Source organism: Contarinia nasturtii, unplaced genomic scaffold, assembly GCF_009176525.2.
Source record: "Contarinia nasturtii isolate CC-2019 unplaced genomic scaffold, AAFC_CNas_1.1 Cnas_scaffold_2428, whole genome shotgun sequence".
In the NCBI taxonomy this organism is placed as follows: Eukaryota; Metazoa; Arthropoda; class Insecta; order Diptera; family Cecidomyiidae; genus Contarinia; species Contarinia nasturtii.
The window spans coordinates 217,020-241,927 of NW_022199749.1; the positions used below are offsets into that span (position 1 = coordinate 217,020).

Sequence of the window (24,908 nt, forward strand, 5' to 3'; positions counted from 1 at the left end):
AACTGCACCGAACAGCGTTCCTTCGCCTTGGTGGTTTATTGAAAATATTTTGATTAAATAAATATAATATAATATAATTTAATTTTTATCAAGCATTTTTGAGAGTGTAACTGAAAAATTATTGCTTCTCTCCTTACATGTAAATAATATAATTTTCACAAATTAATTTTGCAACTACTAATCCAAAACAAACATTTTGTATTTATCTGTTTTGCTTTAAATAATTTTCTATTCTTTGTTTAACTATTGATAAATTTACTTCTAAATCAATTAAACTTTTATCACTGTTTTGCAATTTTTTGGCATAATAATCGTTGAATGATGTAAGCATATAATTTATTGGCTCATATTTTGTGTAATCAGTTCTCCTAATTGGTAAATCAAATAGTGGTGTTGCTCTGGTGTCATGTGCTGAATCATAATATTTCATACTGTTTGAAACATGAGTTGACCTTAAATCTCCGTGAATAATTTTGAAAATAAAAGACGCCATCTTGCGTCTCTCCTCAAGAGTAATCTTTTGCAGAAATAGTAGTCTGTGTTCGTATTTTGGCAGTCTAAAATCGTTCCAGGCCATTATCCCTAGAGCATACAATAAGAATTGTTTTTGTATTGACTCTATTCTTTTGCACATATTGTCGTAGTGTGGATTCCATATTTCTGATCCATACTCAATAATCGGTAATATAAATGCAAAGTAAAGGCGTTTTAGTGTCCGTGGGTCGACAAAATCCCTACTGTTGAATTTTAACCAAGCAAATCTTGATTTTGCCTTAGCTACAACATGCTCGATGTGTGATTTGAAATTCATTTTCACATCAAGCAATACTCCCAAGTCCTTCATTACTTCAACTCTTTCAATTTGCACGCCATCTACGTTGTAATTATGTTTATATTTCATTGATCCACGATGATATGTTATTATTTTTGTTTTGTTAACGTTTAACTTTAATAAATTGCGTCCATAGTAATCTGCTACACGATCTAAATCCCTAAAAAAGGTTATAAAAAGGTTATATAAAGGTAAAAATCACACCATGACAACAAGATTACAATAGATTACAATAGATACGTTAGATTACGTTAGATTACGTTAGATTCGTGAATAATAGATAATAGATTACGTTATACGTTAGATTACGTTATACGTTACGTTAGATAATAGATTACGTTAATATATTACGTTAATAGATTACGTTAGATTACAATAGATTTACAATAGATGGAGTTTGTGTCTGCTCTAAGATCAGCATTGAAATTGATTGGGTTGATGAGCAATTTGAATGATGAGCTTAGAGCGAACACAGACGACATCTATTGTAAATATATTTTCAACTTAAAGTTGTATTGAAAAGTCTTATTATTAATGTTAGATTTTTGACATTAGCGTTGAGTAACACATTATTTTTATAGCGAAGCATTGCTAGTAACGTTATAAGAATAACAATAGCTATTACGGGTAACGCTAAAAGCTAACGTTACAATTGTAATGATGTTACTGTAATGCTTCGTTATTTAATTGTAATGTGTTACTGCAAAATGTAAATCTGTAGATCTAATTAATGCAGAATCTTCCGTGTACGTCTAATTCGGGATCCGTCTGTCTGTAAAGACCTAAATTACATGGATATAATATATTTTTGTGCACTTTTTTGGGATGTCATGTTTAAGCAGCTGCCGTAGCCGAACCACAAAACGAAAATCCATTCTAAAAAAGCTATTTTTCATAAAAAAAATGTCCAATTTTACGGTTAAGCCATTTTCAGAAATTGATCAATACATTTTCATAATTTTTCTCAATAATTGAGCAGCTACCCTCGCATTTCTGAGATCAGATTCAGACTCCTCGTGAAAAATTAATTCGAATAGCACCATTCTTGACAACACTTGTGACCGTTGGGTATCAAAATATGGACAACACGATTAGTTTTGCGATACAAATACAAAAATGATTTTTGAATGTCGAAGTATTTTCTTTATTTTTGAAAATTGTTTAACAATCGATACCTAAACACTATACATGTAATAACAAACAAAACCTAAAATCCGACTAGGTCAAACATATTTCTGAGTGGTAAATTCTTGAAAATTTTGTGGTCATTTCAATAACCATTTACAATGTACATTGTACACTGTATCATCGTTTGCAAAAATATCTAACTACTATAAAAAACCATATTTGTAATGTAAATGGATATTTGGCTTTTGTTTACTTAACTCTCATTGGCTAGTTTTTGTAAACAATCGCGCAGAGTAATCTATATGACAACAAATTGCTTCTATTAAAGCTCAATTTGGTGACATCGAAAACATTATCTTCATGCATGACAATTCACCGATTCATACCGCTCGAAAAGTAAGAGAATATTTACAGTCGAAACATGTGCCTTTACTCAATCATCCACCAAAAAGCCCGGATCTCAATTTAATTGAAGATATTTGGGCACTAATGGAAAAAGATCGGCCGCCTTTGATTCAAAGAACACATGATGCGATGGACACATATGTTCGCAATCGATGGGAAAATTTGAGGCAACGGCTAGGTATATTTTAATTAAGTTATAAATAGGGAAAATATTAAAAAATGTCAATATTTCACTTTCAATTTACAGATGTGTTTGATAATTTGTATAATTCGTTGGCTAATCGCTATCGCTATGTGATTCAACACGGAGGAAACATATATCACAACACTCACGAAACGTAAAATGCTTTGCACAAAACAGAGAAAAAACACATATTCTTAGGATGTTTGTCACTGTGAATCAAAACGAGACAAAAAATAAAGCGTACGATCGGAAAAATACAATCCGCATTTGTTTTAGTTTGTTGTTTCGTCAACGCATTTCCGCATTCTTTCACACGCATAGGTCGAATGGATCGTTGAATCTGTGATGCACTCAAGAGTAAAGAGTAACGCTCAATTTGTTGTCATATAGATTACTCTGCGCGATTCTTTTTAAAGACTAGCCAATGAGAGTTAAGTAAACAAAAGCCAAATATTCATTTACATTACGAAGAGCAACATAAATGCACAATATAAATACAAATATGGTTTTTTATAGTAGTAAGATATTTTTGCAAACGATGATACATTGTATTGACAATGTATTTACAATCAGTAGAATAATCAATTAATTTTTCAAGAGAATATATTTGAAATATATATTATTGAAATAATCCAACAATATGTACTTAACATATGGTGTGGAGCATCATTGGAATCTATCATTTCACTTGACAGGTTCTTTAATTGATCATAATTTGAGCAAACTGGAAAATCACGAGGGATTGATTGCATTTGGTTGTAGTCGCCAATCTTGAATATAAGTGACATTCCAACTTCAACGTGAAAATCAATGTGACAATGAAACAACCTAATATTAAACAAAATAAAGATTACAGTGTGTTTTAATGCATACGATCCACAGGTCAAATTCAAAATCTACCAAAATCCTGGATTATCTGCCAAAAAGCGAATTACGGTGTAACCACCATCGGGAACAGTTATTGTATCTTTTTTAGGTGCGCCTTTCAATCTTCGTTTTATTTTATTTGTTTTGTCCAGCATTTTGACCTGGAAAAAGAGTAATTTTCTGAAATTTCTTCAAATGTTGACAAATTTTAATACTTATATAAATATCTTTATTAGTTTTACCTCTTCCAATGAAATTCCTGATGATTTAACTCTTTCCATTGCCACTACTCGAAAATCATGACCGTGCAGATGAAATGGATGATTTGCATCAAATTTATAACCTTCGTCAATCAGTATTACTTCAACGGTGCTATTCAGTGGGACTTGTAAAACATGGAGGCAACCACAAAAATCCTTTACACAATTTATATTATGTTCAGCTAGTGAGGATTCATTACAAAATTTACTTTCATCATTCCATTGACGACCAATTAAAAGTGGTGTTGATGGCAACTTCATTGAGATCCGATTTAATTGGGAGCCAAAAAACTTATTTTTTCCAAATAAAGACGTCTTTATACTGTACAATTCTGGATGGTTGAATTGTGGGAAGTTCTTTTCATAAAAATCATAGTAAACATAAAATTTAAAATCTGTTTTTTCAGATAATAATTCTGGCGTATCTGGTTCAAGCGAAGTAGTTTCAACGATTGCAACTGAATCAAGATGATCGGGACCTAATTTTAATTTTAGATATTATATACAAACAAAACGACCTACATATAAAGTGCCGTATAAAAGTTTGAACCAACCTAAATAATTCAATTTTTTGCCAATACGTTAGCAACATTTAGATCAACATTAAGAGCTTGGAAATTGATGATCTATAAAAATATGACTTACCGAATATCAAAACTCTATAAGTTTTTCGACCAATTTACGGCGGTAAGTCAAATTTGTATGGATCTTCAGTTTCCAAACTAAATGTTGAACTAAAGATATTGTAAAAAATTCTCAACTTTTGCACGGCACTGTGTGTATTTGGGTATATTTTTGTACCTCTGTTTAAGCTATTCATTTGAAAACCAGTTCTCTTATAATTGTAAGACAATAATTCATCTGGAATTTTATTTTCAGCTCCATGGTAGTGAAGAATGGCACCTTGATGTGCTTTAGTGAATCTTTCATCGCAATCAATCAGTCCTTTAGCTCGAATCCAATAGTTTCCAATTGGTTGGTCGCTATATAAAATAAAATCGAATCTTTCTCCGGCGTAAGAAACTAATGAATCGACCCAAACAGGTTCAATGTAGTGGCCGTCAGAACCTATTACTAAAATTGTATGGTTATCAACAGAAAGTTCCAAAGGACAATTAAGAAAGCCAGCATTGATTACACGAAAACGATATTTCAGTCCTTCATGTACATTAAATGTTTCATATGGTGCAATTGTGGTCGCTTTTGTCATCAAATCCGACTGAGAATTTTCATCAATCTTATTTCGCTCTGAATTTGGTTCAGAATATCTGCCATGCCCATTAATTAAAATATTTTGTGGTTTATTATCTCCCATAGAATGATGAAATATATTAAAAGTAGGAACTGTTTCGCGGTGATCCCAATCGTGAAAAATCATATGAAACTCATCCGTATTTTCATCAAATACTTTTCTGATAATATTTGGTAAATCAACTATAGGTTCCCTATAAAAGTCATAGATTGAATAATATAAATTGAATAATATAGATTCCTATAAAAGTCACCTAATTATTAGCGCTCCAAAAGTTCCGTCACCACGTTGGGTTCCGACATGAGAATGCCACCAGTGTGTTCCCGTATTTAATGCTTTGAATTTATATCGAAATGTGGCTTGTGGCAAAATCGGACATTGTGTGACTTGTGGTACACCATCGAAAAAGGGAGCTATTTAAAAATAAGTGAGAAATTCAGGATATATCCAAAAATTTGTAAAAACATGAAACACTTACTACCACGCTGATGTAATCCATGCCAATGTATGGTCGTTGATTCACCCATCAACTCATTTTCAACATCCACTACAATCGTATCACCTTTACACACGTCAATCAATGGGCCTGGCATCATACGATTTACAACCAAGATGGAACGACGAAACCCATCTGCTGACACGCAATGCGGACGAAAACAATCAGTATTATTGTATGGACAATTCCAACAAGCTTTGCTCAACGTCACATACCTAAGGGGTGAATCACGAAAGAAAAGAATCGAATTAATTTAAAATAATCGAAAAATAATCAAAAATAATCGGAAACATATAATGAAAAAATTGCAAAGCAATAATCACAACAACATTAATGTTCAGCAATTGCTTTAATTTGAGATTTGGTAGTTGTAATCGTCGATTTCTGTGAAAGAGAAAAAAAAAACAAAATCATCATTTCACAATGAAGAAAATGCAATGCAAAAAAAACTTACCGATCCTTTGTATTCATATTCATCGGTTTGATTTATTGGTTTATTATTCGGTGTGTTTGTATGGTTGCCGGTAAGAATACGATTGTGAACCGGTTCGTAGTTGGGGCAAACTAGAAACTGATCGATACAAATTCAATACCAAAAAATTAAAATTCATTCAGAAAAAAAACACTCTTACCGATCCTTTGTATTCATATTTTCCGGGATCTGGCATCGCTTGTGGTCGGTTTGTGAACGATTCCCAGTGTAAGAACTAAAAATATGTCCATCTTCGTCATTCCATGTTTCCTATTTGTTGTTCCTGCCAATAAATGAATGTTGAAAACAAAAAAAAAATATTAAAAAAAAAACATTTAATTGCATATCGTAGTCAAAGTAGGCTTTGAAAAATCATAAGATCATCCAACGGTACCCGTAATCCACTGTGCGCAATGATGAAATTCATGATTAAACATGATTTTGTATTGTGTCCAATGTGTAATCTCATTCTACCATGCAGTCAAATTTTGTAAAAAAAAATAAAGAGTCTAACAGGAGTAAGACGAACTTTTCCGCTTGGTGGTAGATGCGTATTCTATTAAGCTATTTCAAAATAATATTTTCTTAAAGTTCTACACCAAAAAATATATTTAAACCTTGGCATCGAAATATTCCTTAATTTAATAGCAGAAGTACTCGGAAAAGATTTTTCACACTTCATGATAAACCCATTTGTACGACATTTGAAAGTATTCTATTTTCTAATAAAACACTATAAAAAATATGTCTGACGTTAATTTTGCCAAAAAAATTATTTTTGAAACACTTTTCATACAAAAGTAAAAATTGGATTTATGCATGGGAATCATGCCTGTATGGTATCGTAAGGACGTGCAACTTTGCACAGATTATTTTTTTCACAAAAAATAACATTCGGAAAGTTTGGAGAAATTTCAACGAAAATTATAATTCCTGAATATGAGTACCTTCCTGAAAATTTTGTATGGGAGGCATAGCTGGGCAGACTGAAAAATTCAGGGGGGGATTGGGGGGGGTAATTTTCTCAAAAACTCCTAGCAAAATAGGAAAATTTCATCTATGATCCAAAAACCCTAGCAAAATGAGAAAAATTCTATCCAAAATCATGAATTTTGTAAAGGGGTAACGCAAAAATTTGTTGATGTTGTAAAGGGGTAACGCTAAAATTTGATGCCTCAGGAGGGGGTAATCCCCCCCCTCCCCCCTGTCTGCCCAGCTATGATTGGGAGGTACCCCTAATTTTGATTGAAATATTTTCAAACTTTCAGAATGTTATTACTTTTCCGCACACACCCATTGTGTAAGGTAAAGTATTGGAATCGGTCGAAAAATTAACACCCTCAAAAAACATGTTTTCTGGGTGTTTTAAGAGCCAGAGAACACGAACGTAGCGTTTTTTCGATGTCCGAATGTATGTGCGTACCCTGTACTCTGTACCCTGTACACTGTACGCAAAAATTTGTTAACACGATAACTTTCAAACCAGAAAAGTAATTCAAAATCTGACTTCACAGGATGATTGAGGGTGCTGAGGAATAGAATTCATTAGATTTTGAGCGACTTTGGTTGACAGAGTGAAGTGTCATTCCCATGGCCATCCATGAGAAAAATTTAATTTTTCTTCCAAAAGTGATATTTAGTGTATTCCTAAACACTCAAAAATGTGTATTGGGGGGTTTTTTGATACGAGAAATCCGAATATGACGTTGGTTTTGCGATACAAATAACTTTCGACACACTTTTCATACAAAAATTTCAAAAAAATTGGATTTTTGTATGGAAGCCATGCCTGTATGACATCGTAAAACTAATGTCAGATTCAGTTTTCTCGTGAATTTATATTTACAGTAAAAGATATGTAATAAATGCATGATGTGGATCACAGTGCGGAAAAGTTCATCTTACGGATGTAAGACATTTTATTTTGTTGTGTAAAAAATAGCTTGTGCAAAGTTTCACGTCATTACGGTAGCATAAAAGCATGGCTCCCATACAAAAATTAAATTTTCGCGATTTTTTCAAAGGAACTCCGTTAAAACTTAATTTTTTGTGATTTTTTCAAGGAAACTGTATCAAAAATCAAATTGTATCTCAAAATTAACGTCGGATTCGGTTTTCTCGTGCCAAAAAACCCCCCAATACATATTTTTGAGTGTTTAAGTCTACATTAAGTATGACTTTTAGACGAAAATTGGACTCTTTTTCATAGGTATGAAATTTTTTTCCATCAACCAAATTCGCTCCAAATCTAATGATTTCTATTCTATTACTTTTCCGCACACAGTGTGTAAGGTAAAGTATTGGAATCGGTCAAAAAATTAACACCCTCAAAAAACATGTTGGAGCCAGGGAACACGAATCTAGCGTTTTTTCGATGTCCGAATGTATGTGCGTACCCTGTACCCTGTTACCCAGTACCCTGTACCCTGTACGCAAAAATTTGTTAACACGATAATTTTCAAACAAGAAAAGTAATTCAAAATCTGACTTCACAGGATGATTGGGGGTGCCGAGGAATAGAAACCATTAGATTTTGAGCCACTTTGGTTGATAGAGTAAAGTGTCATGTCTGGTGTGATGCCCATGGCCATCCATGGAAAAATTCAATTTTTCTTCCAAAAGTGATATTTAATGTATTCTTAAAAAATTTGATTTTTGTATGGAAGCCATGCCTGTATGATATTGTAATGAGCTGAAACTTTGCACAGGCTATTTTTATCACACAAAAATAACATTCCGGAAGTTTGAAGACATTTCAAGGCATACTAGGGGTACCTCCCATACAAAATTTTGTATGGGAAGTACCCCCAATATGCATTGACATTTCTTCAAACTTTCAGAATGTTAGCTTTTTGTGAAAAAAATAACATCTGCAAATTTTCACATGATTACGATATCATAGAGGCATTGAAAAGTCTATCAAAAATTATTTGTATCGCAAAACTTATATCAGATTCAGTTTTCTCATGAATTCATATTTACGGTAAAAGATACGTAATAAATGCATGTTGTGGATCACAGTGCGGAAAAGTTCATCTTACGGATGTAAGACATTTTATTTTAAATAACTTTGGGGTTGAGATAATCGATGGACAAATTTTGCGTACGGCGGACAACGTACAACGTGAAAGCGATTCACAACAACCATGCTCAAAATGGCCTGATTCGGGCTGACCTCAGAAACGTCCAGAAAACATGTTTTTGAGATGTCGTAAATTTTGGACCATTGCAATACTTTCCCCTTACACACTAGGTGTGTGCGGAAAAGTAAAATTCGAGAATTCTGTTCAATATTGTATTTAAAAATAATACTTACCGAACACTTCTTGGGAAACCCGATAAAAATCCAATTCGACAGAATATTTCACTTTCAATGTGAAATGAAAATTTATGCGCAACAATTTTAGTTCTTACACTGGTGATGGTTCGACATGATGTGACTTGTTGCCGGCTCGTTGGTTTATAATGTCACAGTCAAATACGCCCACACCAACACATTCAAATTGGTTTGTCGTTGGCAGTAGCCGATATTGAACAGGGAATGCGTTGGCTACTATAAAAAATATGGCAATTACTTTTTGTTGTTGTTACTGTTGTCGTATGTCCGTTCGTTCGCAGTACAATGAAGTCGCTGTGACGATGCTCCGATGCTATTGTGTGTACAACATATCCACTACTCCTACCAAATCTCAAATATTTGTCAGCAATCTGTTATTTGCTGTAGCGATTTTCGTTCCTTTCTTATGTGTGCGTGTGTGTGTGTGTTTGTGGTCAAACTATATGGTTTCTTACACTCTAATGTTTCTTACACACACACACACACTCTGTTTATTTCACATAGATTCAATTTATTTTACAATTTATTTATTTATATTACAATTAATGTATGAATGTGAATGACGATAATCGAAACTAATCGAAAAATAATCGTAAAACAACCAATTATAATTAATAATTATTAATTAATAAGCAATTTTTAATTCCAAGCCCCAACGTCACATACCACTCAACCTGAAAAAAATAATCAGAATTTTATTTTAAATTGCGTGGAAGATTTTGATGGAGCATTGTGGAGAGACAATGATTGACTAAATCATAACTAACTATTAGTTCTATTTTTTTCTATTGAACTTACTATGAATTTGTAATTGCAAATTTCCGGTGCTGCATTTTTAACACATTCTCTTCGGCATGGATGTTTTAAATAGGTATCTCGTGACATATGATGATCTTTTTCACTTAAATCTAAAATGTTAAATACGTCTGAATCATTTTCGTAGTCATGAGATTTAGTCCTGAGGCAGAATGGACAACAGTCTTCGAATACGACTTTTTTTGTTGGACAATCCTTTAAAGTAGGACAAGATTTTTTAAATGTAATTATTCTTGTTCCAACATCATCATCGACACACTCATAAAAAAGGCAACTGTCATTACCTAGGGATGATCAGAAAACAAGAATGGGAAAAATGGAAATAATCAATAATTAATGGAACAGAATCGGAAAATGAATCGAAGGAATGGATCAGGAATTATAGAGTAATAGAATATTTTTTTAAGTAAGTATTTCATTACTTTTCCAAATGTCTCCAATATTGTAGGTTTGATTTTTGTAAGAACAACGTTTCGGTACACATTCTCCACAACATTCTCCTTTTAAGTGAACCATGCGGAAGCCCTATTAAAATGTAATAAATAATGTCAAAAAAGTATAATTAATAAACATATAAAATGGGTTGTGGATCTGTCCATGCGCAACATGTCCGTGATTTTTTCAAAATGTGTAGTCATTTTACTTTTCCGCACACACCTAATGTGTAAGGTAAAGTATTGGAATCGGTCGAAAAATTAACACCCTCAAAAAACATGTTTTCTGGGTGTTTTAGGAGCCAGGGAACACGAAAATAGCGTTTTTTCGATGTCCGAATGTATGTGCGTGGTACGCTGTACGCTGTACGCTGTACGATAACTTTCAAACAAGAAAAGTAATTCAAAATCTGACTTCACAGGATGATTGGGGGTGCCGAGGAATAGGAACCATTAGATTTTGAGCAACTTTGGTTGACAAAGTGAAGTGTCATGTCTGGTGTGATGCCTATGGCCATCCATGGGAAAATTCAATTTTTCTTCCAAAAGTGATATTTTATGCATACTTAAACACTCAAAAATATGTATTGGGGAGTTTTTGGGTACGATAAAACCAAATATGACGTATGTTTTGCGATACAAATAACTTTCGACACACTTTTCATACAAAAATGTTAAAAAAAAATGAATTTATGTATGGAAGCCATGCCTGTATGATATCGTAATAAGCTGAAACTTTGCGCAGGTTATTTTTATCACACAAAAATGCCATTCCAAAAGTTTGAAGACATTTCAACGCATATTAGGGGTACCTATTTTGTATGGGAAGTACCCTTAATATGTATTGAAATCTCTAAAAACTTTCAAAATGTTAACTTTTTGTGAAAAAAATAACCTCTGCAAATCTTCACATGATTACGATATCATATAGGCATGGCTGCGATACAAAAATTCCCATTTTTTGTAGTTTTTGTATGAAAAGTGCTTCGAAAATTATTTGTATCGTAAAACTAATGTCAGATTCAGTTTTCTCGTGAATTCTTTGAGTGAAAGATTTGTAATAAATGCATGTTGTGGATCACAGTGCGGAAAAGTTCATCTTACGGATGTAAGACATTTTATTAATATGGAATTCATTCAATAATAAGACTGTTTACCATCTTTCGGTAGCATACGAATTACACTTCGAAAGAACTATTAGTTTTTTTCAGGTATCTAATGACCGAGTAATAATTAGCAGTAATTTTATGAAATTTATATTATTTACATGAGAGAAGCAATAATTTTTCATATTCTCTCTCAAAAATGCTTGATAAAAATCAAATTGAATTATATTATATTTATTTAATTAAATTATTTTCAATAAACCACCAAGGCGAAGGAACGCTGTTCGGTGCAGTTATTATTATTATTAATATTTCGACTTTTTTAAAGTTTTGGCGTTGATTCGGTATAGAGCACTCATGATTTATATGATAAGGAATGCGAGTTTTTTATTCTGATTTCACCAGATGATACAGAAAATTGAGTAGTATTTGTAAATCGAAGAAAAAAAATTTAAATATGTTTTTAATTTTTCTCGATTTTTCATCATCTATATGGGAGGCTTGTATGAAACTCTCGGAGACTCGGTATAGAGCAAAAAAAGTGAAGAAAAATCAGATTTTTTTTCTCACTTCTTATGCACAGCTAAATGGTCTATATCATCTGGTGCGACCGAATGTAAAAATTTGCCATTTCTGTCACCCAAATCGTAGTTCAATGCTATCTCGCTCACCCTTACATGTAATTTCTCAACGCTTGACATTCTGTTTACAAACAACATTCTATTGAAACACAACTGCGCAATAAAAATCGTCAACACAAAACTGAAATCTATGACCAAAATCCATTCACTTTCAATAATTTTCATTCTCTTCATATCTTACATACAACATTCGCAGCAACAGTGTGTGCGTGTATATAAGGTATAGAAAAAACAATAATGAAAACTGAAAAATGTAACAAACGTTCATGCATCACGTTGAAATGTATCTGAATAAAATGATTGAAACACAAATTCTATATATGTTCTATGTTAGACAAAAATCTGTCTTGTATTCTTCAGATTTCACTTTTTAGCGTGCATATTTCAAATTTCGTCGCTGTATTCCCGCTTTTATTCCCACGGACACATTCATATTCATAACAAAATACTATTCAAAAGTTTTCACGGCGATTTAAGTTACTGCAACCAAACATAGACCATAATTTTAGTTTATTCCCAAACTTTTTGTTCCATGCGAAAAAGTCTGGTGTGCGAAAAAGTAAAATATCATTTTTGAGCCAAAAATCAAAATGTTTGTATGGGGAGTACTCCAATTTGACTTTTCCGCAAAGACTTAGTGTGTAAGGGGAAAGTATTGCAATGGGTCAAAATTTACGACACTTCAAAAACATGTTTTCTGGACGTTTCTGAGGTCAGAGAACCCGAATCAGGCCGTTTTGAGCATGGTTGTTGTGGATCGCTTCCACGTTGTACGTTGTCCGCCGTACGCAAAATTTGTCCATCGATTATCTCACCCCTCAGAAAAGTTATTTAAAATTTGACTATACAGGATGATTGGGGGTCGCGAGAAATAGAAATCATAAGATTTTGAGCGACTTTGGTTGATGGAAAAAACTTTCATGCCTGGATACCTACGAAAAAGAGCCCAATTTTCTTCCAAAATTATACTTTATGTAGACTTGAACACTCAAAAATATGTATTGGGAGGTTTTTGGCATGAATCCGAGGTTAGTGACTTGAAACTTTGCACAGACTAATTTTTACACCAAAAAATAACATTTTGAAAGATTGAAGAAATTTCAATCATAATAAGAAGTACCTCCCATACAAAATTTCCATCTTTTGGCTCAAAAACGAATATTTTGTATGGGGAGTTGGTTAAGAGTACCAATTTTCGTTGAAACCAATTTTCGTTTTGTGAAAAAATGGCCTGTGCAAAGTTTTACGTCCTTATGACGTACGGGCATGATTCCCATACAAAAATCCAAAAAAAATTGTTACTTTTGTATGAAAAGTGCGTCAAAAATAATCTTTATGGGTTCATCATGAAGTGTGAAAAATCTTTTGCGAATACTTCTGCTATTAAATTAAAGAATATTTCGATGCCGAACACATTTTTTGGTCTCGACCTTTACGCCGCTTGAAAGGCTTGAAAAATCGAACAAATATTATTTTGAACTAGCTTAATAAACTTGCTGGGATTATGTGTTTTGGTAAGAAAATAAGATTCACAAGTTTTGACGGTGTTATCATTATGGTCGAAAAAACCTACTTTGATTGTAGTTTCGCCTGTATTTTGTACATTATTATCAAAAATACGGAAATTGACCGTAGTATACCGATGATGGTCGACTAAATGCTTTAAAATCCGTTTGGACGGGTAAATTTTAGATTCTTAATGGTCCAGGGCTGTCAACGAAACGCACAAACTTTATTCAAGTTTTATTCGTTTGTTATAGAAAAACAAATGTTCGGATTGTTCGTTCGTTGTTCGCAGAAAATTTAAAAATGTCCTATACAAAAATAAAAACAAATATGTATGTTGCGAGTAATGTGAAAAAAGTGTATGTTCCCAAAAATATTGCTCGTATGGTCTGTGTGTCTTCGAGTAGTTGATAGTTAATTAATGATATGTTATTTACTTGTTCACATTGATGATTGCAGTATTCATGGAAAATAGATTCAACAGCAATTCCATTAATATCCATGTCACAAACATGTTTCACGCATATATCTCCTGAATCTCCCAAATGCGTCCAAATTTCTCCTATTGCCTTTGTCATTAATGTTCCATTATTATTGAAAAAACATTTGGTTGCATCTAGAAATTGAAAAGGGGGGAATAAAAATATTAATAATCAACAATTACAGTGAGCTATTTTTTATTAAAATTAAATAAAAAATACAATATATAATATAAAATATATATAATACGCTTGTGTTATTGGATAAAGCTTAAATAATTTTATGAATGTATCTTAAATTACTATCTTATATGAATACCCACATAAATACACACATTACTACGTCGCCTGATAAGTCCCAGGACTAACACATAGACGGCGCTACTAATACAAAATCCATATTATTTTTAGAAAGTGCCAACCCTCAAATGATGCCTGTCAAAATTTCATGTCATTTCGATAATTTGGGGTTGAGTTACGGTGCTTTAAGTGACGATACTTTTGTTATTTTCAAAAAATGGAAAAATCCGAATTTCGTGTGCTGATTTAGCATTGTTATTTGATGGGAAAAAATACCGTGCAAACCCAACAATGGCTTGAAAAGTGTTATCCTCGTGCTTCTCCGTCAAACACAACGATTTGTCGGTGGTTTGCTGAGTTTAAACGAGGCCGTACTGACACAAGTGATGCTGAACGCTCCGGACGTCCAATTGAGGCAGCTACTCCAGAAAACATAAAAAAAATCCACAAACTTATTCTCAATGATCGTAAATTGAAGTTGCGTGAGTTAGCTGACATCATGAAGATATCAATGGAACGTATTGGATATATTTTGCACGAACATTTGGGTATGAGAAAACTTTTTTCGAAATGGGTACCGCGTTTTCTCACAGTGGATGGAAAGACAACAACGTGTTGATGAATCGGAAAGATGTTTGGAGATTTTTAACCGTAATAAAAAGGATTTTTGTATGCGGTATGTGACAATGGACGAAACTTGGATCCACCACTACACTCCTGAATCAAAACGGCAGTCTGCTGAAGGAAAGGACCCGGTGAAAGCCGCTCAAAGCAATCAAAAACTCAACAGTCAGCTGGAAAGGTTTTGGCGTCCGTATTCTGGGATGTGCACGGAATAATATTCGTTGACTACCTTGAAAAGGGAAAAACCATCAACAGCGAATATTACATGGCGTTATTGGAGCGTTTGAAGGCAGAAATCGCAAAAAAACGTCCTCAAATGGCGAAGAAAAAAGTGCTCTTTCACCAAGACAATGCACCGTGTCACAAATCAATGGCTACGATGGCAAAATTACATGAATTACACTTCGAATTGCTTCTCCATCCACCGTATTCGCCAGATTTAGCCCCCAACGACTATTATCTGTTTGCAAATCTCAAAAGAATGCTACAGGGAAAGAGATTTGGATCGAATGATGAGGTCATCGCTGAAACTGAAGCCTATTTTGAGGGTCTCGGCAAATCGTACTATAAAAAGGGAGTCGAAATGTTAGAGAAGCGTTGGACCGATTGTATCGCTCTTGAAGGAAATTATGTTGAAAAATAAAGTCGAATTTTGCCAAAAAAAAAATGTTTTTCTTAGTTAGTCCCGGGACTTATCAGGCGACGTAGTAGTTTTTAATTTTTTTTAAAAGTTTATTCAATTTTAGATGTACAAATACATTCAAAGCTATTTTTCGTTGAGTTTACTTGAGTAGACGAGAGTTGAGTTAACATGGAAAGAATATTACATGTATTAAATTTGTTTCTTGAAATGATATTGTTCTTTTTTGCTTGTGTAAAAATAATTTTCATAATTATAAATAATTATACAGTTTATTGCTATTTATATAAGTATAGAACACTTCTTTCGAAGTTCTCACTGTGAGTCTGTGACGCAATACTGTAAATCTGAAAATGTTCCCCAAAAGCATAAAGTTTATGATTTAAAACCAATTGAATGTCTTTTGGTTCTTCATAAAATGATCTGTTTTATATTGCGAGTTGAAAACATACCTTCACCTCGGTCAGTATAGCAATGCAAAAATCAGGCCAGAACGATTTCAAACATCATTGATTTGTTTATACAGTCAAAATTGATCGAATTCAGTCATTGAATTAGGTTTAGAAGTGATTTATAGTTCGGATATATTATGTTTCATATTCATATGTTGGCCCCACGTTCATTGCTCACAATTTGCTATGCTAATGACAGTGTTCCAGCTATACGATGCATTCAACTGTGTGTATACCAAAGTGGAATCACATTAGTTTTGCTCTGAAAGTATTTTAACTTCAAATGAGATTAATTTGTGGAGGTTTATTACAAACTGTTTGTAGTTCCTTTGGTACAAAACCTTCATTTTTGGTCAAAAATTGAAATTTTTGCATGAAAATGTGTGCTATTTTCATCCAAATCGTTTGAATCTTCACCAACTTCGATTTTCATAGATTTTATTGCTCAAAAACATGTTTTCTGGGTGTTTAAGGAGCCAGAGAACAGCAATGAAATCCCTACTACCGTGCTAGACGGTGTCGACACGAGTGGACGGATTTTTAAATTTATTTGAACGACGCCATGTTACTATACTTGTCCATTACAACGTACATGTAACAGAAGAAATACACAGTCCATGTTCACGCTAGTGGACATAAACGATTTGAACCGTCAATGTGAACTAGATCAAGTATAGAACTTTACATAGGATCATATACGATGAATATGGATTACACAGTCTGTTTCAAAATACCGTCACCAATGTCGACACCATTTGACATCAAAATTTTGACAGTAAAAATATTTGTTACTGTTGTTGTCGTTTCATTGCTGTGGGGAACACGGATCTAGCATTTTTTTGATGTCCAAATGTATGTGCGTACCCTGCAAAAATTTGTTAACACGATAACTTTCAAACAAGAAAAGTAATTCAAAATCTGACTTCAAAGGATGATTGGGGGTGCCGAAGAATAGAAAACATTAGATTTTGAGCGAGTTTAGAGTGACGTGTCATGTCTGGTGTGATGCCCATGGACATCCATGGAAAGAATCACCTTTTCTTCCAAAATTGATATTTAATGTATTCTTACACACTCAAAAATATGTATTGGGAGAAGACACACGTATATGGGTGTGCGGAAAAGTAAAATGAGATTTACAAGTTTTAATTGTAAATAAATTACTGTAACTACACATTTTGGGAAAAAATCCGATCAATTTCGAATCAACAAAACGAATACAACATTTTCAAATTATTTGTATCGTAAAACTAATGACAAATTCAGTTTTCTCGTGAATTCTTCGAGTAAAAGATATGTAATAAATGCATGTTGTGGATCACAGTGCGGAAAAGTTCATCTTACGGATGTAAGACATTTTATTTCTGGATTACGTGAAAAACGTCATGGGTATTTTTCGCGAAAATGTTTGAAATTTTTTCCACTCTGACTTCGGATCCGGAAAGGTGAGTCTCGTACCTTTCCAACGACATATGAATCGTTGCGGCGAAAGAGTAGCTCTTATTTTTCTCCAAATAATACTGCAACATATAGTTTTTTATGAATAGTTTATTTGTTGTATTACAACATATGAATCATTGCAATACCTTACAGATGTTCAGAAAAATATCCGATTGAAGAAAAACTCAAAAAGGGCCTCCCAAAAATTTTCGACCTCAGACCCGAGAGACATACGAGACGAAATCGAAAATTTTCAAAGCACATGTATTCTCAGTTTTCCATCTAATAATAATAACTGCACCGAACAGCGTTCCTTCGCCTTGGTGGTTTATTGAAAATAATTTCATTAAATAAATATACAATAATATAATACAATTTGATTTTTATCAAGCATTTTTGAGAGAAAAAATGAAAAATTATAGCTCCTCTCATGTAAATAATATAAATTTCATATAATATTTTTTAACTGCTTAAAATTTCTATAATCCATAAAAAAAATTTGTATTTATCTGTTTTGCTTTAAATAATTTTCTATTCTCAGTTTGATCGTTGATAAATTAGCTTCTAAATCTACTTTCAATAAAAATTGGTTTCAAAACTTTTTTCAAAAATTTCGGAGAAAAAAGTGTACATACAAACACCCCAAGCGACCAATTTTGAGGTTTTTGACCATTTTTGGCCAATTGACCATATCTCGTCCCCTTTTCAACCGATCGTCATGATCTTTTTTTAACATCATCTACGGAGTCTCTAGATCCCGATTATGGCCATATTTTTTTCGAAAAAATAATTTCGGTGGTCAAAAAACGAAAAAAAGGAATTTTCAGCGATTTTTTCAAAATGCCACCTGGCGGCCAAATTTGGATTTTTTCAAAAAATTGCGGATTCTTAATTTGGTGCCCGAGCAATACTAAAATATGCAAAAAAACTCCTTTCCAAAAGTCAGAGGTCTAGATTTTCATGGCGCAAAATATACATATTTCATACGTATGTGGGTATTTTGTCACTTGGGGGACTACCGTCCCCCGTGCAGTGATGTGTAAAGATACTATCTAAAGTTTAGATAACAGATAAGATATTTTAAAAGTTTTAAAATTCTATCTAGATAAGATAAAAGATCTCGTTATCTTTATCTTATCTTGCAGTATCTTCTGGTTTTTTCATACAAAAATAGCGAAAATTACGTTTAGATAAGATAAGATATTTTGGAAAAATTCAGATAATTTTCAAAAGTATCTTAAAAACCTCAGATAAAGTATCTTTGCCCATCACTGCCCCCGTGATATGACTTAATTGATATAAGACTCTATATCAATATAATATAATAATAATATTAATATATTGTGAACATTATCACTTTCGGTTTCTACAGTGTTGTATTTTCTGCCCATAAAATTACTTTTACTTACCTGTTATGGAAACTGTGTCTAAAGCGTTCATAGAACAAATAAGCGATCCCAAATGTAAAACAATTTTCCACATTTTCAAGAAATTGAATATATTTCCTATTCTGAAAAGAATAATAAGAAATGGAAAGAATAATGTTTTCAATAATTTATAAACATGTTCAACTACTAACTGTGTATTGCCATAACTTGTTTGTATTTCATATAATTTTATGGTTCATTAAATGCTTGCGAAAATATTGAAGTGATTACAATAATAATAAGAACAGTAACAGTATTTGAAAAGCATAACTTTTTTCATTAGTAAACCATTATCATCTCATCAACTTCGATATAAAAATTCCACAAAGTATGGAAATGTAACAATTGATGAATATAATTTACCATATTATTTGTTTGTCAGATAGTCAAAATATGGGAGCAATTTACGGTGATAAAATGTTTTGAATTAGTCAACAATATCTAATCTAACTCGCATTGTGAGAGTTTTAGCAATCCATACAGGTGTCAATATTGATTCCATTTTCCGAGTAGTTTGAAATCTTTATAAAAAATACTCATATTTTTTCCACTATGCTTTTGTGGTGCTGAATAAATTGATGGTTCTCAAAGATTTTATTTGGCAAAAAATGAGTATTTTATTCCTGTCTAATAAAAAATAGAAAATTATAGCAAGCCTATTAATTAATTCCAAAAAATGTATTTTAAGATGTTTTTGTATTGTGCGATAGGACTGTAATATAAAAACTTTATGCAATCCACAATCATTAGATCTTTTCGAAAAAATTTAAGCACACAAATAACATTTTTATTGTTGTGTAGTTCAATGGCGCTCACAATATTTTTTACCATCACTCACTGACAAAGTATATTTATTATATGTATATATGGGCATCATGCATGAGACTCGATTGATGCACCGGCTAAATATGTCGACATACGTAATAACTTGAAATAACTTAACTGTACTTTTCAGAGATACAAACCTGTTTCCGAAAAATATGAATTCAGACTGAAGGGAAAAATACTTTTTATAATATAAGCAAAAAACTTTTTTCCAAACTAAACACTTTCGTTAAACATTTATAAATAGAAATAGACGATTTATTTCAAGGTTATTTTTTATATATAGTGAAAAAACAAAAGAATATTTATTTATTAATGTTAAAATTCACTATAATTTTGCAATCAATTGAGTAAAAATAATATTGTTTATTACGCGAAACAAAAACCAATTGTTTTTCTTCTTCGCGTAATACGCTGTGTGATATTGTTGATCTGCTAAACACAACTATTCTCTGTTTGTAATTTGAAGACGATGATAAGTCTTTTCAAACTGAATAATCGACCGCAGATACGTCCTTCACAATCATAAGATGAAACTGACTAACACAACATTGCTTGCGTTTGTAAATACCTTTTTCTTTGTAAAATAATAATTAATTGCTCTTTTATAGACCCTCATCTATGAGATTTTATGGGAAATACGCAAATTAATAATTTGATGATCTTATTAAGATACGAGTGTTGGAAAGAAAGATTTTATACCTTTTTTGTAGTCTCATTTTAATTTTGCAAATCATTTCGTAAATAAAGACTTTTTGCGGTTTTTTTGCGAATTTTGGATTCTTCTTCTTTTGCGAATGTTCCGATAAACAATTTTGTATATGTTTATCTTTGAAATTAACGAATCGTGAATGACGTCACAACGATTGGTGTGTGCTAGGGGAATTTAGTCTCTTACCATCATTGCAAATACCAAACAACTATGCTGGTGGTTTCATGTGCACGCACACGCCGTACCAATTGGTTAAGTTATTCAAATAAAGGTTATCATTGAGCTGTGTGATCATTTAAGTTTGGCCTATACTAAATTGCGATATGATCTAAAAATGACTTGAAATTGATTTTATAAATATAACTGTAAATTAATAGTATCTCCATGTAATTCCATTTAATCTGTTGATGAGAAAATGTTGATTCAAGTTGGTATTCCTAGATTCCTAGAAAGATTCCTCTTTCAACAATATATTGTTTCCATTAAAAGAGGGAGGAGAGAACGAAGATTCCGGAATCCGGAATATTTACTCTAGATACATAATGTTATTAAAATTCAAATCACGTTTTTCAAGGTAAACCACCTTTTTTGAAGGTTAACCTATTTGGATGATTTGTTTTTTTTTTTATTCAATTGCGAATTTAATCATATCTATGTTTTGCATTAAGCATTCATTAATATGAAATATAAATCAATTGCCATTACAAATGGTTTTTAAATTGATATTAAGTAATAAAAATTCATCAAATTCATCAAATGAGAATGCTATATAATACATTTGCTACCCTAATGCGATAGATGTTAAATAGTGAATCGTGGACGGTTTTCACCATTTTCGGTGCTCAATATAGGTTAATGTGCTCCTAAGCTTGCTTGAGAGCTATCAATATTTCAAAGATATTGCATAAATTATGATTAATACGTGATGTAGACTCTATTTATTATATCCATAAGATCAACTTTACCGCACTGTGATCAACAACATGCATTCACACAGTGTGTCGCAATGAAACGTAAACTTTAACGAAATATCCCATATTAGTGGCGCCATCTATTGAAGAGGTGTGCGTTGGAAAGGTCCATCCCTAATTGACATTATGTCAAAGTTTCATGAGGATCGGACCACTAACAGCCAATTTATTGCGTCTTAACGGACAGTATGTTTGCGTCATCGGGGTGGACCTTTCCAACGCATATTTCCCTCAATAGATGGCGCCACTAATATGGGATATTTCGTAAAAGTTCACGTTTCTTTGCGACACACTGTGTATTACATATTGCTTAATGTGAAACGTAGTTGATTACATTAAGCTATGGAATAGAAGTGTGTTTCCGCAGTGTGTAAGGTATAGGAATCGGTCGAAAAATTAACACCCATGGCCTGGAAATGCCTATGTAATTTACATATAAACGGGTGAGACTCAAACATGTTCTTCCATACATGAGAGAGAAAATTTCGTCTCATTCATTTCCGCCCGTGTTCTTCGTATGAAGAGTATACAATTAATTTTATTATCATTCAATAGATGGCGATACCAACAACTTTAAACTTATGAGATCGTTCGAAAAACGTATTGTACATTTTTTTATTTAAAAAAATGCAAAAAGATTCACTTTTAATCCCGAATATTTGAAAAAAATTCTTCGGATAAATAATTAAGACAATATTTAAAATAATTTGATTGAATTCATTTTATTAGTTGTCATGGGTATGTGCAAAATAGAATTGTCAATTCAACACAAACAATACATATACACAAACATGACATCGTATAAGCCATAACAACAGAGCACAATATGCTATGTAGAAATACTAATACATGCGCGCACTACTCAGCTTCGTCTTTGCTTGTTGCTTCAAGCGTGCATGTGATGCTTGTGAGAATGTATTGTTTGTTTTGCCGTGTTTTGCGCAGTGAAATCGATGACAACAAATAAAATGAATTCAAAAAAACTATTTTAAGTATTGTTCAAATATTTTGATTGTTTTTTTATATATATATTTGGAATTAGAATCTAATTTTGAATTCTTTTTTTTTAAATATTTGTGAATTCCAATAGAATGGATCCACATTTTTCATTCATTTCCTTTCCTTTTTGCTTTTGAAAAGCGAAATGTCATTTTAACATGAACATATTTTCTCAAATGTTACCATGCTATTTTACTCGCAACACATTTTGTTTGCGAGTAAAATACTATTTTTCTATGAATACCATTTCGGCTGCAGTTAAAATGCCGTTCTGACGTTAATTTGTATTATTTAAATGTATTTTTTTCATTTGAATGTTCTTAAAAAATGCTATCGATGATTTTTTATTCTGATGACTTTTTTCAATACTTATTTTTCCATCAAACCACTTTTTGCTTCGAATATATACTATATTTTGATAAATGAAACATTAAAAAAAAAAAAAAAAAAAATTAAGAGAAGTCACTCACGCGCGCGCTCGTTTGGTCTTGTATTCCATTCTATGCACTCTCTCCCATTTTTATTTTCATTCAACTTAGCTTTGGGGTCCGAAAAAAATATAAGAGAGAGCATAGAATGGAACACAAGACCTTTGGATGATTTTAAACTCATTACATACGAATCAAACCCACAGAGACTCAATATCATGGAATCACTTCACATTTATTTGCACCGTCTACACAATGTGAACCGTGCTTGGGGTGAACCAACATAATTTATTAGGTAAAATTAGAACGATACTAGAAATATTAGGAGAAACTGGATTCGTTTTGAACAGGAATTGAAAGCAACTGGATGTCACGAAACAATCATCTATCTGCTATTTTTTTCAATTTTCATATTTTGTTTTTGGTTTGCAATTATTTCTCGTTTTTTATTTATAATTTATCAATTTTTAAATTAGGTGATTCCGTTTTGAGATTAAATTCAGTGCACCTTTTACAATGAGGAGAGCAAATATGAATTGTCATTTTATTTGAACAAGTTCCTAACATAGAAACTAGCGCCACCGCATTTACATTTGGTTTGCACATAGCGGCGACAATAAATACTATATTCTCTCAAAATATTAGAAAAAATTAGAGGCACATTAGTGTAAATTAGATAAATATTGAATTATTATCACAATTAACACAAGACCGAACCAGCGCGCGATTCTTGTGCTGTGTGTAACACCGGGAAAAGCTTGCTATTCTACTGTTCATTTGAATGCGAGTGTAAACAAACGAGAGAGATGATGAAAATAACGCACAACATGCAGAAAACAAAGATTGCACCCAACACACGAATTAAATAGTGCCAATGAACAGCGCCAATGATGTATCAGCCGGCCATAGCTGAAAACTATTGACTGTCCAAAACTCAAATATTTTGTATGGAGGTTACCCTAATTTCTTGAAATTTTATGAGATTATGTATTTTGGTAATAAAATTTTGAGCCAAAAACTACAAACGTGGAACTACGAGTACAAATATAGGATTCTATTTTGGTATTCAAGATGTTTGCGTTAAAAGAAACAAATCGTTGTTGTCATAAAATTGAAATGTACAAAAGGGCTATTTCAACTCATTTCAAATGAATAATCAGCTCAAGAAAACGTCTGCTAACTTTTATTGAAATTTCTTCAAACTTTCAGAATGTTATTTTTAACGCCAAATTTTAACACGAGAGGCATGACTGCGTTTTGTATTCAAATTTTTTTGGACTTTTATATGAAAAGCATCGAAAGTTATTTGTATCGCAAAACTCACATTTTTAAGAGTTTAAAGAATATAAATTTTCAAACCTTTTTCAGTATCACGGGGGACGGCAGTCCCCCAAGTGACGCAATACCCCCATACATATGAAATATGTATATTTTGCGTCACTCTATATATACGTTAAAGACATGAAAATCTAGACCGCTGACTTTTGGAAAGGGGTTTTTACATATTTTAGTAGTGCTCGGGCACCAAAATAAGAATCCGCAAAAAAATTAAAAAAAATTCAAAATTTGGCCGCCAGGTGGCATTTTGAAAGAATCGCTGAAAATTCCTTTTTCTCAATTTTTGACCACCGACATGCTTTTTTCGAATTTATTTTTTTACATTTTCGGAATCTAGGGACTGCGTAGATAATGTTAAAAAAAAATATCATAACGATCGCTTGAAAAGTGGATTAAATATGGTCATTTTACCAAAAATGGCCAAAAACCTCAAAATTGGTCGCTTGGGGTGTTTGTATGTCCTCTTTTTTTTCCGTAGTTTTTGAAAAAACATTTTTTTTGTAATTTTTATTGAAAGTAGATGGAAAACTGAGAATA

The 24,908-nt window shown here is 32.4% G+C and overlaps 1 protein-coding gene across 1 annotated transcript; it reads right to left on the reverse strand.

Annotated features, from left to right (window-relative positions):
• Positions 1 to 1,969: 1,969 nt before the first annotated feature.
• LOC116348441 (laccase-1-like) lies at positions 1,970 to 20,104 on the reverse strand. The gene is made up of 12 exons (XM_031779449.1): positions 20,064 to 20,104; positions 19,081 to 19,181; positions 14,174 to 14,352; positions 10,472 to 10,574; positions 10,032 to 10,333; positions 9,900 to 9,907; positions 5,407 to 5,639; positions 5,182 to 5,341; positions 4,478 to 5,121; positions 3,659 to 4,155; positions 3,450 to 3,577; positions 1,970 to 3,377 (listed from the first exon to the last, which is right to left on the reverse strand). Exons 2-12 carry the CDS (start codon positions 19,151 to 19,153, stop codon positions 3,143 to 3,145), a joined length of 2,562 nt encoding a protein of 853 aa, XP_031635309.1. The 5' UTR covers positions 19,154 to 19,181; positions 20,064 to 20,104; the 3' UTR covers positions 1,970 to 3,142.
• Positions 20,105 to 24,908: the final 4,804 nt, after the last annotated feature.

What these genes read in the sequence shown, in the direction of transcription:
- LOC116348441 (XM_031779449.1), bottom strand. Translation starts at nt 19,153, where the DNA reads ATGTGGAAAATTGTTTTACATTTGGGATCGCTTATTTGTTCTATGAAC. An exon ending in AATGAATAGCTTAAACAGAG is followed by an intron (nt 4,156 to 4,477) that starts GTACAAAAATAT and finishes AATTAAAATTAG; the next exon opens with GTCCCGATCATCTTGATTCA. An exon ending in GCAGATAATCCAGGATTTTG is followed by an intron (nt 3,378 to 3,449) that starts GTAGATTTTGAA and finishes GTTTAATATTAG; the next exon opens with GTTGTTTCATTGTCACATTG.